Raw genomic sequence first — 16,956 nt, 5'->3', positions numbered from 1 at the left:
ACTCCGTAGACCACGCTTTCATCTGGGGAGAGGGACCCCACAGTACATAAATATGAGTGATGTTTGTGTGTGTGTGTGTGTGTGTGTGTGTGTGTTTACAGTGTGAGTGCATGTGTGACACCCAGCCTGAATACTGCCTTGTCTACATGATCGTGCCATTTAGCACATAAATACGCCGATGAAAGCTGTTTGTTAATTTATAGCGTGTATGATTCTCGGGGCATTCAAAAGATCGGCCTCTTTCTTCATGTCTTCATCTTTTTTCATTGTCAGGGCTCAGTGGAGAGCGCCCGAAGGCTGTTTGGCAGGTAGGAGAGCCGCAGTCTCATCCACATCTGCAGGTGAAGGCTTAGACAGCCAAGAGCTAGGGAGTCTGGGGATTTGTAGAGAGTGAGAGAGAGATGGATAGAGTGAGAGGGGGGGGGGGGATGCAGCCATGTTCAAGCCAAATTCAGGACGGGGCAGCCATGTTTCATAATCAGACTTTAAAATATTGAAGAACATTAAAGATGAATAGGTCTCCATTGCTATCAGTAAAGTTACAGGAAATCAATTGATCTTTTTTACTTGCCCTCATAAGACATCCTAGTTTTCTCTATAATTCATTAGTCTAACCTTTTAAAAAATTCATCTCATGAAATTTGTTTTCATCTCATTCCAATCTCTCTGACATGCATTGTTTTGTTTCATTTCCTTTTCATTTGTCCTTGGTAGTCATATTGTTATACTCATCCTCATGTCTGTCACTGCACATAGCGCTTTCCTTCAGACTGTTTGATGCCATGCACACGCATACACACAAGTCAGTCAGCGTCACGCACATACAAAACACACACTATTGAATATGGGGGTTAGGTTCATACAGGGCGACCCGGTTTGATAATTCAGTATGCCGGTGGCAGAGTGCTGTCACAGCTGTCACTAACATGGCTTCCCCATCCAGGACTGTCGCCACGCTGAAACAACAGGCTTTACGAGCCATGTGAGTGAGACTTTATGCGGCATAGCAACAGTGCGCTGGAAGCGTGTTACCCCTCTGTCTAAGCTGATTTGACGCGGTCAGGTGAAACAAGTCCTTAGCTTCATGAGGAACTGGGAATTCTGTGTGCCTCTCTTGCCACAGAAGCCGATAGTTGCGCTCTCGGGCGGTGCGGCTGGATTCATCAGTGGAAAAGCCGGTCGTTGCAAGGCAGGGAATGGAAAAGATAGGCTCAGGCTGGAGTCTAAGTCTAAGTCTTATGAAAGTCTAGGTCTGGCATAAGACACTTTTGGCCTTTGGACACTTGCTGAAAATTTCCCTACATACAGTAAACCATTGTACCTTTCTCCATTTCTGTCTGTTAATCAAGTGTATATTTATTACGTTCTGGAGCTGTGATTCATTTTGAGAACATAAAATTAAACTAAAGAATTTAAATGAAAAGTAGGGGTAGATGTCCCCACTATCCAAAATCACACACAGTACAATGAGTCTGTCTACATATGAGCATCGAAGCTTTAAAGCTGCTACACATAGCATTTTAACATCAATAAATAATTACCACATTCATTTTGACACAGTATGACCATGGCAGAGAAGATGTGAAGGCTCTACCGGCCTCTACACTAGGGATGGGATGATATGCTTATCTTGTTTTGATTGAATTCAATATAACCACGATACAATGTAATAAATGAAAATTCAATGGCAACAACAGCGTGGCTGTGCAGAATTACGTTTCTAACAGTGGCATTGGCTTGCTAGAATGTAAACAATTTAAAAATGTCATTAAAAAGGGCAAATAATATCATTTTGATATATTGAATTTCGATATATCGTCCCATCCCTACTCTACACTGCATTTTACATTGTCTGCCACCAGGTCAGATTTGTTGGGAAATTGCTGTGCATTGCTTTATGGCACAAAGAGAGATCGCTTTATGGCACAACACAGAAAGAGGCCTTATGAGGTTTATGGGAAATATGAGGTAGAAGCTACCAATTGTCTCAACCACAGTTTAATTTGATTACAGTAATCATCAGCAAGTATCACAGTGAATTTGACAATGATATATTGTTGTTTAAAAATGCTACTTCTCTATTGTCTGGATGTTTGAGGGAGAAATGTACAGTAAGAGAGGCACTGACCACATTCCACTGCTATTCTTCATCTCCTTGTCACGCGTGCATTTGGCTGCAGCGGCGCTCAAGTGACTGTGGGGATGTTGATATGCCTGCCAGCCTATGGAGATGAATGTTTTCTGCCTCTGCACATGGCCTGATCTGTCTTGCTTCAGCCCCTCTTACATCATGGTGCGCGCCCTGGGGCTTTCTCTCTATAGAACGGGCGTTCTGTATTTAGAGCCTGATTTATACACAAACACACATACCACTGGGGAAGGTGCAATGAGTGCTCTTCCCCCCCCTGCCACAATTGCCAGCAGTATAATCATCTTCCCACACTTCAGTTTGCCTTTAAGGATAGCATTCAGCCAAAAAAAAAAAAAATGCTTATGGAAGCCAATAGTAATTTTAAAGGTAGAAGTGAATGGAGGGATGGGGAGATGGGCCGTTTCAAGTATTCTGACCACCGTTGGATCAAAGTAATCCAATTTGAAAGGAAAAAAAGCAGTTTTGTTCTCTTCTCTTTTTTGCTTTCCCCCCCGTTTTTCTATTCCAAGTTGTTTTTTTAGCCATTTTAATCTCATGCCTTTTCTTCCGCTCAGCTTGGGTTATAAGATTCGCGGGGCATTGTGGATCTCAATCGACACTCCACTGATGCATTGAATAATACAGCGATAGCACAGAGGTATCAATGGGAAGAGGAACAAAACCTAATTTCATTTCTCCTTCTCTCTCTCTTGCTCTCTCGCTCCCTGTCTTTCTTCTCCTCAGGTTGTTAGAGAGCTCGCTGCTCAACGCAGAAGTGAAGGAGGGAGAGATTCTGCCTCCTACCATTCAGAGGCTGATGAAAGGATACAACAAGTACCTCAGGCCTTTCTTTGACAGTAAGGAAAAACTGCAGACACATGCAGCCATGAAAATGAGATAACGCTCAGGGGAAATGTGTGTTTGTGAGCGACACCGAGAGAGAAAGAGAGAGAGAGAGAGAGAGAGAGAGAGAGAGAGAGAGAGGGTCTGAGAGGGAAGGCAGTTAAAGAGCAATTTTGTGTTTGTGTATCCCTTTTGAGTGCATGATCGCTTGCCTCACATACATTCATCCCGAGATTGGCATATTTTCTGCAAACCAATGAGCAAATATCCTTGCATACCCATGCTTGCAATGTTAAATTTGACTTTACTAGATATAGTATGTACATGCAGTAAAATGTATCTTTAAAACAGCTTTGTGCCAAAATGATTTACAGTGTCACAGTGTGTATGTCTGTAAATACTAATGTGTCCATCTGCCATGCAAAACTCAGTTTGGTAGTTTTAATCAAGATCAAAGCTGCATAGTTTTACTGCTGATATGCTTTGGATTCCAGTTTTCATTAAGCAACCAATTCACTTGCGTTACAGAAACTATGTCTCACCCGGTGTAATCTCACAGAGGGAAGATGTTATGTCATGTCGTGTTCAAGCTGCCATTCATCACGGTAGCCGTTCCCAGCAAATCCCTCGCTATTGTCTGAGAATCCATCACAGTGCGATTAGGGTTTGTTTGCCCGCTGTTTGATCAACACTCACACTGACTTTATGGAGGCAAATTCCATTCAGCATAATCATCGGGCCTCTCATCTGGGGACGCAAATTTGGCAAATAGCGATAGTAAACACAGCACAGGCACACACACACACGCACGCATTTTTCTATTACTATAATTGTGAGGACTTCCGTTGACGACATTCATGCCCTAACCCCTAATTTAAACCTTTATTCTTGCCCAAATCTAATTCTAATTCTAGCTTTACCCCTAAACCCAAGCCCTAACGCTATACTAGCACTTTAAAGAAGTGAGGACCAGCCAAAATCTCCTCACTTTGGAGGATTTTTCTCATTTTCTACCCATGTGAGGACCTCATAAGTATAGAAATACAAGCACACACATGTGCACACACTTCCCGTATTCATGTGTAGTATGACAACAGGCTGGCTTTTCTCTCACACAGAAGTAAAGATTGATAAGCAAAGAGAGAGGGAGGATAGGGAGATGAGACATGAGAGAGCGGCGGAGTTGCCCACTTTGATAGAAAATCAGGGAGAACGAATCCCCCTAAGGAGGTCCACATGCATCACACTGCAGCTGTCGCCGACGATGTGGAGTGTTCAGCGTTTTCAAATATGCTGTCCTTGGCTAACTTTCCATTATACAGTGTGCTCTAATTCCCCATGCTTTCCCAATCTACCCCCTCAGTGTCACACAATCCACTCAGTCACACACACACACGCATACATACAAATTGTAGGGATTATGTAGGGATGATGTGCAATGTGTAATAACAGATGGAACATGCAGCTGATTCATTTCTTCTATCTCTCTAGATGGTCCTGTAACAGTGGGTATGAGTTTGGACATTGCCAGCATTGACACCATCTCAGAAATCAACATGGTGAGGCAACGCTTTCTGTGACATAACCTATCATGTCCTACTGATTACTGTAATTCAACCATAACATCATTATTTGGGCCATTTAATGTCAACTTTTAGACTGCAGTTGCTTTTTCTAGGAATCAGATGAGTGTGTAGGGGCCTTGACTGGTGTCTCCTCATGTGGTTCTAACCTGCCGTAATTCCCCTGGTGCTGAACTTGGTTTTGCCATTAGTCCACAGTCACATCTGGCCATGTTGCCACGCAACAGCAGAAATTGATTACGCAGCTACACTCATGAAGTAACTTCAGGACTTCAGGAAAAACATGTTTTTTAGTATTCTAACAATCTGACTAGACTTGCTGACTTGACACAACGCTGTGGACGCACAGTAGCTTCGGGCATCGATGGGCTTAGGGACCTGACGCTATCAATATTCCAAAAATGCAAGAAAAACCAAAGCTGACTGAGGCAAAAACAGCGCACTGTAGTACCTTGGTTTGCAAAAACATCACTCATGTGTCAGCAGATTATTGACATGCTTATCAGAATAGTCCAGAAGCACTGTTGTGACCCTTGAGCCCTGATCCTGCAGGACTACACAGCCACCATTTTCCTGCGGCAGCGCTGGACGGACGAGCGCTTGGTGTTCGAGGGCAACAAGAGCCTGAGCCTTGACGGGCGGCTAGTGGAGCTGCTCTGGGTCCCCGACACCTTCATCGTCGACTCGAAGAAGTCCTTCCTCCATGACATCACCGTGGAGAACAGGCTTATCCGCATCTTCCCCAACGGGACCGTCCTCTACGCGCTGAGGTGGGGTAACAAAACGGGATTGTTGGGTGTATTGGTTGTTTTGTTTGTTTTTCGGCTTCGAGAGACGATGAAAAGTAGGCCAGGGAATGGGGAAGGAATTGGCAGAGGGAGGAAGCGTGGGTTGAATGTGAGATAATGTGATTGCAAAGAAGGGAGTTATGTCAATTCTATTACATGGGTATTGGATTGTATGAGCAGAGGACTGTGTGATCTGTCAATACAAAGAGCCGTGGGCTATTGAGGTAAGATAAGTGCTGTTAGGATCATTCCACCAGATATTGCTCTGTGAGCAAAGGCTTAACGCTTGATAAGCTTGGCGAGCCCCTGTAAGGTGTATTAGTATGGTATTTTGATTGGACAGTGGCCAAGCAGACAAGTTAAAGATAGATAGCTTATAGATGAGTCAGGAGGTGAGTTTGTTCAGCGCTTCTTTGTCCTGTGATGATGGGATTTCCATATCCTGCTGTTGTTTGTGATGGGTATTAATCTTAGTGTGTCTATGTAGTATGTAGGTGCTGTCCATGGTCCTGATCTGCCTTTATTCCTGTGGTGCTGAACTATGCTTTTATGCATATACATAGTACCAGCTACACATGTAGTTCTGGTTATACACAATGAAAGTGGGTGCAAAATTTAAACAAAAATCACATCTGGAGAGATTCTCCCTGTTCAATTAGCAGCTTTCCAGCCATTGCTTGTGCAAAAAAACAGTATGTGGGTGTCATGTTAACTTGTGTTGGGTATTCAGACTCACCTCAGTCTACCCTCACAGTTTATCATGTTTCCATACAATGACCATCATCAGTAGTACACTACATTGCTCTTCATCACGGCTGGGTGCTCATGGCGTGCGAGCATGGTCGTCTGTGTCACCGTAATGTGTGTGTTTTGATTCACGCTTGAATTTTTAACACGTACGTGACATGGTCATATGTGACTGCATTGTCGATTAATGTTGGTATGAATATGTGTATCTGTCTGAGTGTGTAGCTGTTGCATCGATGTGTGTGCGCGTGTGTGTGTCCTGGCCTTCATGGACGTTTGCCTCTATATATGGAGCTGCACAGCTTTGCTCTGACAGTGTGGAGGAGAGGAGTGCCAACACTGTTAGAGGGAAAGGAGTAGTGAGAGTAAAAAACAAGTCGAAAGAGATGGTGAGAAAAGGGACGGCTTCCACAGGGAATTGGGGCTGTGAGAAGGACAGAAAGAAGTGACACGTGACGAAAGGGACAACTGTGGTAAATGTTTCAGCGCTGTGCCGGGAGGAATACATGAGAAAGCACTGATGTGGCTGTAGCTGAAGGATGTGAGGTTAAAAGGGAACACCGCTCAATTAAGGAATTAATGTATGCTATTTGATGGTATAGGACAGTCCAAGTCATATTTTTGAAGATGAAAATGAGGTCCGGAGGGGCTTGGTAGACAATGAATTGTGGTAAGTAGTGGTAATGGCACTGTTAACTGGGAAACTGCCCAGAAGGATACGGGTTCATTTTCTGGTTCAGAACTGAAAACTTACTATAGAATAAAGCTCATTTGTTTATAGACACTCAAACATTCTGTAATTCCACAAAATCAGTGTCCCATTCATTGTAATGGATCAGCTTCAGATTGTAGCTTCAGCCTTCAGAATTCTGCTTTACCAGTGATCTCCAATCATGTGCCATAGAGGACTTGAGGACTAGAGCACTTGAGACAGCTGATTCCACTCATCAGCACCACTTCAACCAGATAGTGGGGAACTAATTATGAGTTGAACTGCTCTAGTGTTTGGTTGGAATGAAAACCTGCACACTCTTGGCCCTCGATGGCCAAGATGATTGGACACCACTGTGCTAGACCCTAGAAATGACATATAGGTACTAACAACAGTTGAACTGCTTCTCTGTGATCTCATCTTTTTAGGATTACCACCACCGTGGCCTGCAACATGGATCTCACCAAATATCCCATGGACAAGCAGACCTGCACACTGCAACTGGAGAGCTGTAAGGACACTTCATACTTGATACAGAAAGTCAGACCTATGCAAGCTTCAAACTGTAAGCGCTGCCGTGGCAGTGAGTTGGCGGGTGCGTGTGATTTTGAATGAATGTGATCAAACCGAGGGATCAGACAGATCGGTTTCTCTGATCTTCAAAACCGCTGGTGTGTGTGTGTGCGTCTGAGCATGTGTGTGTATATCCGTGCATGTGTGTGTTCTCAGGCATACTGTCGTGTGTGTATTAGAGAGAGTGTCAGACATAGACAGCGATTGCAGGGGTGAATTCAGAGCACAATGTAAGTCTTCCTTGTGTAGGCTTGTTTGTCGCTAATTATTTGATTACTGTCGTGACAACAAAACTAGGCCATAGCTGTAACTCATGTAAACACTGTCTGCTCCTTAATCCTTGGCTGTCCCAAAAAAACGCTCCTCATACCAGCCTTTTTCCCCACAAACCCTCAGTTTTGGGATCAGGCATGCCTTGCCCCCGATCCCATGCCTCGTTACACAAGCTGCAGGGGGGAAACCAAGGAGTGCACTGCAAAAATATCTCCATCTTAACAAGTCCTTTAGACTTGTGTTCACTCTTAAAATTATATTTTTCTTTAAACAAACACGAAACTCCGCCAGTGGGCTGAGAACATTTTCCAATGCAGCTTCACTTTCTTGAATGAAGTTACATGTGAGCACTGGAAGCAAGTCATCTCACCCCATTGGCAGATTTTCTCTTTCACCCATTTTCAGAAAAATCAGATTTTCAACTTTTAGGATTAAATGAGTTGTCGAGAATATTTTTGGCAGTGTAAAGGATGGAGGGAAGCAGAAGTCCCCCCCCCCCCTTTCTCTGACTCCCTCACTCACATCTCATCTTGGCTTTCTAGCTCTCTCTGCTCCATGCTATTTAATTACAGCGAGCCAGACGAAGTCTGATCCCTGCCAAAAGCCCACCATGTACTCGGCGCCAAATAAACACATCTAACGGGAGGCACAGTCCACAGTACATTTACAGTAGCAGACAAAAAGGCATCTAGAGGTTAAAGTAAGATAACTAGGAAGATGATGGATTCTCCCTTCCCTGCTTTAATAACGGCAGGCTAAATATCTGCATGTTCTGCTCTCTCTCTCTCTCTCTCTCTCCCTCTCTCTCTCTCTCTCTCATATAATCTCTTTATCACCCTCTGTCTCTTCTTTCTCTGCGTTGCTTTCTCTCTCTTTCTCTCCCCCTTCCTCTCATTCAATGTCTTCCTCCCTCTCGCTCTGTCTCTCTTTCTCTCCATGAAGAGGCATATTCAAGGATTTATTTCTTTTAATGCTGTGCCAAAAGTGGATCCTCTGCACAGGAGGAAGATTTAAAGACAGAGTTGTCGTCGGAGGGTGCGGGGCGGTTTAGATCGGGATTGCGGTAAAATATTTAGTGGGCTCCGACAGTAGAAAGAGACTCCAAGTCAGAAGACAGTCCCAGTTTTTTTCTGATTGCTGCTTTAATTATTTTACCACAGTGGAAGACAGAAGATGGAAAGAGATGTACTCCTATAAGAGCCTCTGATGACCCATTTAAATGACGCTCTTGCAGTGTGGTCAAGCCTACTCATTCTCACCAACTGGGGGCTATGGGGCACTGCAAGGTTGAATGTACCCCCAGAAAGCTGTAATTTGAATATAACCGTTTCCATGCTATTGCACAGGATGTCAGAACCCATTTATGTCTTCAATTTGTACATTAGTGTCACAGCTTTAGGTCAGGAAAATAATGAGTTCCACTGTTAACAGAAGTACAATCAGAAAAAAAACCCCACTGAAATTACAGGGCCTTTCCTCATCAAAGTCACTTTATCAGAGGACTTTGCTCACGGCGTCATGGCTCACCCTGGTCAATAATGCATGTTTCCATAGACTTCATGCATGTTTTGTCCCAGAGGAGGGGAGATATGTGGGTAAATAGGGAGAGCTGTTGAATTAATGAGTGTTTTGTGTATAACAGAATACGGAGGTGTACTCCATCTTCATGCAGCAGCACCTCCTTCTTCCATCCCTTGTTCTCTTGCTCCCTCTGCAGATAAATTAGAGAAATACACCATGAGGTGTCGCCTTGTTGATGCTCATGACCTACCTTTTCTTCATTATCAAGCGTACCTAAAATGAATTATAGCTCTCCACAATGTTTGCACCACAATTCTATGAATCATAAGAAACAAAGACCCTTGTTTATTAGCATTGTTATTAGCATTGTATTATGAAAAATTAACATGCTGCTGTCTACCCAGGGAACAGCACCGCCACACTTTGCAGTGACATCTTTGACAGCATTCACTTTGCATGCCTTTTTATTCCAAGTTTTATTTGGGTTATCAAGGCTCTCGGGCACAGTGAAATATGCATGATTAGTCTGTTATGGTACGAGGCAAGAGTTAAGCTCTTCATTTGGACTTATTTTCCTTTTGCTACCCCCTTTGAAGAATTGAATGAACACCAGAGTTGCATTTCCATTAGCAATTCCTGTTGGGTTTCACTGTGTCAAAGTGCGTCAGAATGAACAATGGGCGAATATTCTGTTTCCACTGTGACTGCGACAACATAAACGTAAATTAACATCATATCTTATAGCTTGATTGTGGTGGTTACATTCAGATTTCAATTTCATGTCAATGTGTTGTTATGAAAGCAGACCCTTTCCATTTGCTTCTCAACGGTAACATGCCCTCTTTCTTCTGTAGGGAAAGTTTTCAAATTTCTCTATAATTCTTGTCAACTATTCATTTTGTGCTGATATTTAGACTTAGTTGCAGTCCCAAACAATCCAACTCTGAGAGGACCAGACCTTTGCATGACAGGGGCCGTTGACAGCTTTATTGTTTCCATCATTCAGTGCGACTTTGGGGTTTAGTGAAAAGCTGCTTCTTATATAATATCTCTGTCTTCATCATCATAAATTACAGCAGGTTGGCATAGAGGTAGGGAAGCTAAAGAATAATGAGAATGTTGCAGGTCTAATCCCTGGAACGTACAGAAGGGTTTATTCCAGCTGTGAGTTAGTGACTAGAGGGTAACTGGAATTACTGTTCATCATTGCTCACCGTTGCTGCTGAACTGCCATTGAGTGAGACACTGAGCCCCAAACTGCTCCAGGGGCGCTGTACTGCGCTCTCTGATGGGAAAAAAAAATAGGTAATGGACTATGTGCTGTATCTAGTAGGGGTATGTGGAATGACAAATTCAAATTGCCTTGTGTAAATTGGCTAAGAAAGTTATCTTCATCTCTCTCTGTCTCCTTCCACAGGGGGCTACAACATCAATGACGTCATGTTCTATTGGACCAGAGGGAATGAGTCCGTCAGTGGCTTAGACACACTTAAATTGGCTCAGTACACAGTAGAAGACCACTACACCTCTGTCTCAGAGGCCATCTATGAAACTGGTAACAATGTCACTCAAATATATCTTAACCTTACTTTCTAGGGTTATATTAAAGATGTTAAGTGTAGAATTCTTAAACATCAATACAACATTGTCAAATTAATTGTGACTAATTTTGACACCATCCTACGGCCAATATCCTTGCCATGGTACACAAATAAATGCAGTGTAGAGACCAATAGAAGCTTTCCTGCAATGGTCTCATTTGTTTACCGTTATTATACTAATGTCTCAAAATGAATGTGGTAATGATTTATTGATGTTAAAAACCTCACCTTTAAGACTGAGCAATGAAACAAATCATGAGCGAACAGATCATCACAAATATTGGTTCACCTACCAGCCTGCAGTGACCTCTGTGTATACTGACATATACTGTATGTTAGCTGCTTCACTATGCTTCTCTCTTCATGTCTTCATAACTCACACCACATGTTTTCTGGTAGCAAGTGCATTTACACACTTTTGCCCTTCCTCTCAAAAGGCCACTACCCCAAGTTGGTCTTCCACTTTGAGCTGAAGAGGAGCATCCTGTACTTCATCCTGGAGACTTATGTCCCCTCCAGCCTGCTGGTGGTCCTCTCATGGGTCTCCTTCTGGATTTCCCAGTCCTCTGTTCCAGCACGCATTTGCATAGGTAAGAGAACCATGAAGAAACCATCTCTCACTCTCACGGCCTCAATTTTCATTCACTATCTGTGGAAAATGCTGCTCCCTGACCAGACATCTGTGGAGGTCCATGTCTTTTGAGCCTAGATAATTTCAGACTGCGTCAAACCTCCTAAATATCTGGGTTTGGTGTGTTGGTTTTAGTGAGATAACAGAATCCAGCCTTTCTCTCTTTTCATTTTGTTATATAAGTCATTAGTCAGAAGCACTTAACCGGCTGTGGTTTTGTTTCAACAATGTGTGCATCAGTATTCATTTTCTATTACAGGATAAAACACAGTAACAAACTCTTGTGCTATTTATGGAGTGCACCAATGTAGAAACCTTGGTGGGATGTTAGAGGGCTGGGGGGGTTGAAGAGGGCGGTTATGGTCATCCCAGAACCCCCTGGGACCACAGGATATCCCACTTCATGGTGCACTGGATATAAAGGGATTCATTTCAGGGAGGTCAGTGCCGGTGATCTTTGTTGCTTTGGAGATGATGCGTTTTTTTTTTTTTTTTTTCTGTGTGTGATTGTCCATGCCTCCCTACCAGACCGTGAGTGAGGAAGTTAGAGCGCTCTCTTTGATAGATGTGTGGAACTTGGAGATCCTTCAGTTGTCTGAGTACGTATGGCGCTTTGCAGATCATATTGCCCGAGCTGATGTGCCATTTCACGGAGCTGCAGATGCAGGCTCAGAGGGGTAAACTCTGTCATGGTTATTTGCTGTGCCTGAAATCCAAGGCAGTCTCCAGGGGTTTTTGATGTCTTGAGTTGAAGGTCATTGTTAGAACACCGTGGCCACTGTTCTGTCCACTTCGGATCTGGGAGTTTCATTGAAGTCAGAGATGAGGCCAATTATGCTAGTGGTGTCAGCATATTAGAGGATTTTACTGGGTTGTGAAACCGTTAGTGAACAGAGAGAAGAGCACAGTTGAGAGCACATAGCGACTCTGCTAATGGGGAGAGGCCAACAGAGACCTCAGCAAGTCTAACATCCAGTATTATGGTTGGGTTGCTGTTATAATTAATGCCAATTAGTTTGTTAAAGTCTTTGAGGGGGACGATTGTACTGAAGGATGTATGTCTAGGTGCTGGGTGTCTCCAGATGCTGTAGTTTGCAGTGCGGGACTAGGATGATGGACCCTCTGTCTATTTCTGCAATACCCTCTCTCTGTCTCCCTCTCTCTCTTTACACAGCACATACAGTCACTTGCATCTCTTTATTTCCTAAGCACCTTACATAAAGCTAGACATATTTAGCATGACTGCCTAAAGGATAATTCCGATTATTTTCACCCTGGGCCTTATTTTGATTGATTGTATTCATCGATATGCATTGAGCGCAGCATCAGAATACTCGAGCGCTCAGCAACATACCTGTGGCTGTGTTTTGTGTGCCAGGAGTGACCACAGTACTGACCATGACCACTCTGATGATGGGAGCCCGGACGTCGCTGCCCAACGCCAACTGCTTCATCAAGGCCATTGACGTTTACCTGGGAATCTGCTTCAGCTTCATCTTCGGAGCGCTCATCGAGTACGCCGTGGCCCACTTCTGCACCCTCACCCACCCCAACAGCAACATGCTCATGGTGAGAGGGCTGTCGAGTTGTTCATTGTTGTTGTGGTCATTGTGTTTTTTGGTCACAGTCATAGTCTTCATGGTGGTCGTCATCGTCATCATCATCATCATCATCATCATCATCATCATCACCATCAGCCGCTTCTCGGTAAGTTCGAGAAGTGTTCCGACCTTTTCGATCTCACATGGTCGTCCTCCTCTTGTCTCCGCTCACGTCATTTTGCCTCTGCCCCTCTCTCTCTCTCTCTCTCTCTCCCCTGCAGTACGGCCACCACATGCACGACTTCGACGAGGAGATGAACGGCATCGTCACCACCATCTCCAGCGACTCCAACCGGGCCAAGAGACGCAAGGAGAACGCCACGTCCCCTCCGCCGGCCCCCGCCTCCACAGAGCTGGCCGTCAGCCCCGCCAGCCCCTCGGGCAGCGAGCCGAGGCCCGAGGCGCCCCCCGAGGAGCCCCCCAACCGCTGCCTCACCGTCCTCGCCATCCTCCGCAAGGTCTTGCACCGCTCCATAAACTGCTGTCACGTGGAGAACCCCCACTACATAGACAACTACTCCAGAGTCACCTTCCCCCTCTCCTTCGTCATGGTCAATCTGCTCTACTGGACGTACTATCTGTACTTTTAGCACTCACCGGAGTGCGGTGTGCGTCCCAGTGTGTGTGTGTGAGAGAGCTTGTATGGAGGGAAGACGTGTTTATTTTACTGTATGTATGTACAGTGTTACTTGTGCGTGTTCTGAAATGAGTGCGTGCAATTTCTACATTTGGATTCATGAGCGACGTAGCATATGTTGAAGACTATATAAGGTTGTTTTAAAAAAAAGGAAACGGTAATGCTTTTGAGTACAGCTCCATTTTTGAGTGATAACACCTACTGTAAATGAGTATTTACAGTAAGGAATTTTATACAGCTGGTTCTGTTGCAATCAATCGGCCTGCCTGACCTTGACGGGTAAGACTTGATTGATTCTGATACACCTTGAGAAGAAAAAAAAAACACTGCTTACAAACTGAAAAAATGGCCAGTCTGCATCTCTCTCGTAGTAGTATTCGTATTTTATGTACATCACCTCACAGTTTACTATATTATATTTTGTTACTGTCGGACACGGAGAAGACGGAGCTGTAATTTTGAGCTTTACGACAGAATTCACTATAGCATTGTTGAGGGAGAGCAAATGCCCATGCCACCTTGATGCTGTGTTGTTGTGATGGATTGATCATTGATATTTTACAACTTCATTTTCCCACTTTTGCCCGCAGGTATATAACATTTAGAGTGGAACGGCAAAAATAATGGATGGGAGGAGAGGGGCAAAAAAAAAAAAAAAAAAAAAAAAAGGCGAGAAAAGGGAGGCGAAATAGAAAGAAGGAAACAGAACAGAAAGAGAGAGCGTGTTTAAAAACTCCCAAGGACGATCGTTCTCTCTCGCTGTTGCACTCTGTTTCTCTCTTTCTTCGCTGTCTTTCTACTATTGATTCAGTTATTTTTAATTCATTGAACATCGCTGTCTCTCTTGCCTGTTTTATTTTTTTATTTTTCTTTCCTTGACACTATAAATCTAGTGGCCTTTGATCCCTTCAGTAGTATTATGGGTAATGACTTCCAGTGAAGGTCACCATGAACACTTTTACGTCACTTGTTATTACACACATTGCTGCACTGTGTTTTTTACAAGGGAGGCGACTGCCAACACCCCTAACTAGGCAGGAGTAATGCAATAGAATGGTGTGGGTATACAGTACAGCACCACCTGGACAGACAGGTAGCCTATTATAGTGATATATGCAGTATTTCTCTTACAATGCTGCCGGTAGTATTTTTCCACTGTGCTTTTGTAATACATACAGCAGTCCTAGTCAAACCTAGATGTGTTAGCCATTGTAGAGTGATTTGAAACAGTTACAGTATTTCAACAGGGTGTCATCATCTGTGCATTATTCAAATGCAGAAATGCTTGGATATGCCATGCTTGAGGTAATATGCTCATTTCTCTCTTCTGTTTCCTTTTTTTTTTTTTTTTTTTTTACAATGTCGTCATCTTCCGCCGTGTGCGCGTCCTGTGGCGAGAGGAGTGTGTATGGTTTCATTCTAGGTGATGTGCTCACTGCCAGTAATGTGAGCCAAAGAACCAAAGATTCAGATTTGAATTTACTATCCTTCTTGGTTCCCCTTTAACTTAGTTTCTTAACTAGGACATTTTTAAATGCATTTTTTTTTTAATGTTAACATCATGTATTTAATGTGATCCATAGACTAAGTCTGTAATAGCATGCAGTCAGTCAATCAGCAGATGAACATGATGCTTCATTGTTCAGTAATGGTCAGATCGGATACAGAACGGGATTCACTTTAACAATAGAAATGCATGTTTATTTATTGCTCTCTTCAGTATTACGTGGCATACTCTCACTCAGATAGAACCATTGAAAAGTTAATTGTCCATTCAGCCATAACATAAGTCTCAGAGGTTCCATTTTTAATTGCTACTCAATCATTATGTACAGGACATAAAGGAAAGATACATTTCTAATATCTATTGATGCTTCATTGCCTTTTTAAGCCATTTATGTTGGTCATATTTCAGCTGCACTGTTTGGGTCTTTTTTTTGGTCTATATTTTAAAAATGCCATCAAGTACTGCCAAACACAGTCTTGCTTCAGTGCATTAGATTTTAACAACTTTTTGATTGCTAAATATGCCTGATAATGAATAGGATTTACCTTATAGTTTGTTTTTTCCTGCATGGTTATCAAGAGTGTAACTTTTTTTTTCTTCTTCTGCTTTGCTTGTTTTTGGTTTAGTAGGGTGGAGCAGAACAGTAGGTGGAGCAGAAACTGCGGCTATCCAAACGATTAGGTCTATATTTTGATTGTCAATGATCTAACTTTGATTTGGGGCCACAAACTGCAGGCTGTTCAAACTTTGTTCTCATATTCAGTATTTGAACTTTATTTGATTGAAAGAATGAACATGTGTGATCAGTGACAGTGCGCATTTGCCTCCGACGGAGCTGGGTCTGTCTTTCTATGAAAACCATGCAAATAGGTGAACAATGACCCGTTGAAAAGGTTAATGTGATAAAACGCTGACTGTCAGGTTTTATACAATACAGTATTATGGTCATAGTTACCTTCTCAGTGAATAGTACAAGAAATGAGTGCCAAAATGGAGCCAAAGAGTAACCACTAGCTTTCTGTCAGAGTGGATGACGTCTATCCATACGCAAGGCCCTACTTTGGACTCCTAACCAAGCATGGTTCAAGGGTCACAGCTAGATCATCAGTGCTTATTACTTGTTGACACTGAACTGGACACTATTTTGGCCGGTTACTAATACCCAAGGAAGGCTTCAACACATTGCGAGAGGAAAGGTCTGAAAGGGCCAATTTACAAGCAAACCTTGCCAGGACGTGTGTGCGCCAGCGACCTTGGGCAACGGAGGAAGGGAAAAATGGCTACTGTTGGACTGCCCATTTTTTTCTTGTTCTGGGACACTGTCAAAAACCACCTCAAGGTGATGTTGGCTACCAGCCTCACAGTTCTCGGGACATCTTCCTGTGAAATGTATTTATATTGCACCATGTGAATATAGGCATTCGGTTTGCTTAACCTGTTGTAAATAAATAGTAACACTATGCATGTTTATTTGGTGTATGGATATAACTCATAGTAATAAAAAGAGGCCTAACTCGTACATTGTCGACATTCTTTAAACATTGTACATAACGTTGCAGGCCAAATATTGCATAAACAATTGTAGGCAATTCCACAAAATCAGAATGTTCTTTGCCGAAATAAGGACCACAGGGGTTTGACTACTAGCATGCCAGCATACATGCATAATGTGTGTGTGTATGTGTGTATGTGTGTGTGTCTTGCAGAGCTGTTAGTGCAGCAGTGTCCCAGTGGGAGTGGAGAATATTAGTCTTCCCCTCCAGCCCTATCTGCTCTGAGTCAGCAGCACAGAGAGGAAGAGAGATAAT

At 43.3% G+C, this 16,956-nt stretch overlaps 1 protein-coding gene across 1 annotated transcript; it reads left to right on the top strand.

Annotated features, from left to right (window-relative positions):
• Nucleotides 1–2,795: 2,795 nt before the first annotated feature.
• Nucleotides 2,796–13,594, top strand: LOC139648482 (gamma-aminobutyric acid receptor subunit pi). Its single transcript, XM_071524620.1, has 8 exons — nt 2,796–2,988; nt 4,466–4,533; nt 5,110–5,327; nt 7,233–7,315; nt 10,589–10,726; nt 11,210–11,362; nt 12,782–12,972; nt 13,226–13,594. The coding sequence occupies exons 1-8, from the start codon at nt 2,796–2,798 to the stop codon at nt 13,592–13,594; spliced, it is 1,413 nt and encodes a 470-aa protein (XP_071380721.1).
• Nucleotides 13,595–16,956: the final 3,362 nt, after the last annotated feature.

Source organism: Centroberyx affinis, unplaced genomic scaffold, assembly GCF_046629955.1.
Source record: "Centroberyx affinis isolate AG114_WGS23_722 - 3 ecotype Tasmania unplaced genomic scaffold, CSIRO-AGI_Caff_v1 ptg001209l_1, whole genome shotgun sequence".
Lineage (NCBI taxonomy): Eukaryota > Metazoa > Chordata > Actinopteri > Beryciformes > Berycidae > Centroberyx > Centroberyx affinis.
This window is presented reverse-complemented; position numbering and strand designations above follow the sequence as displayed.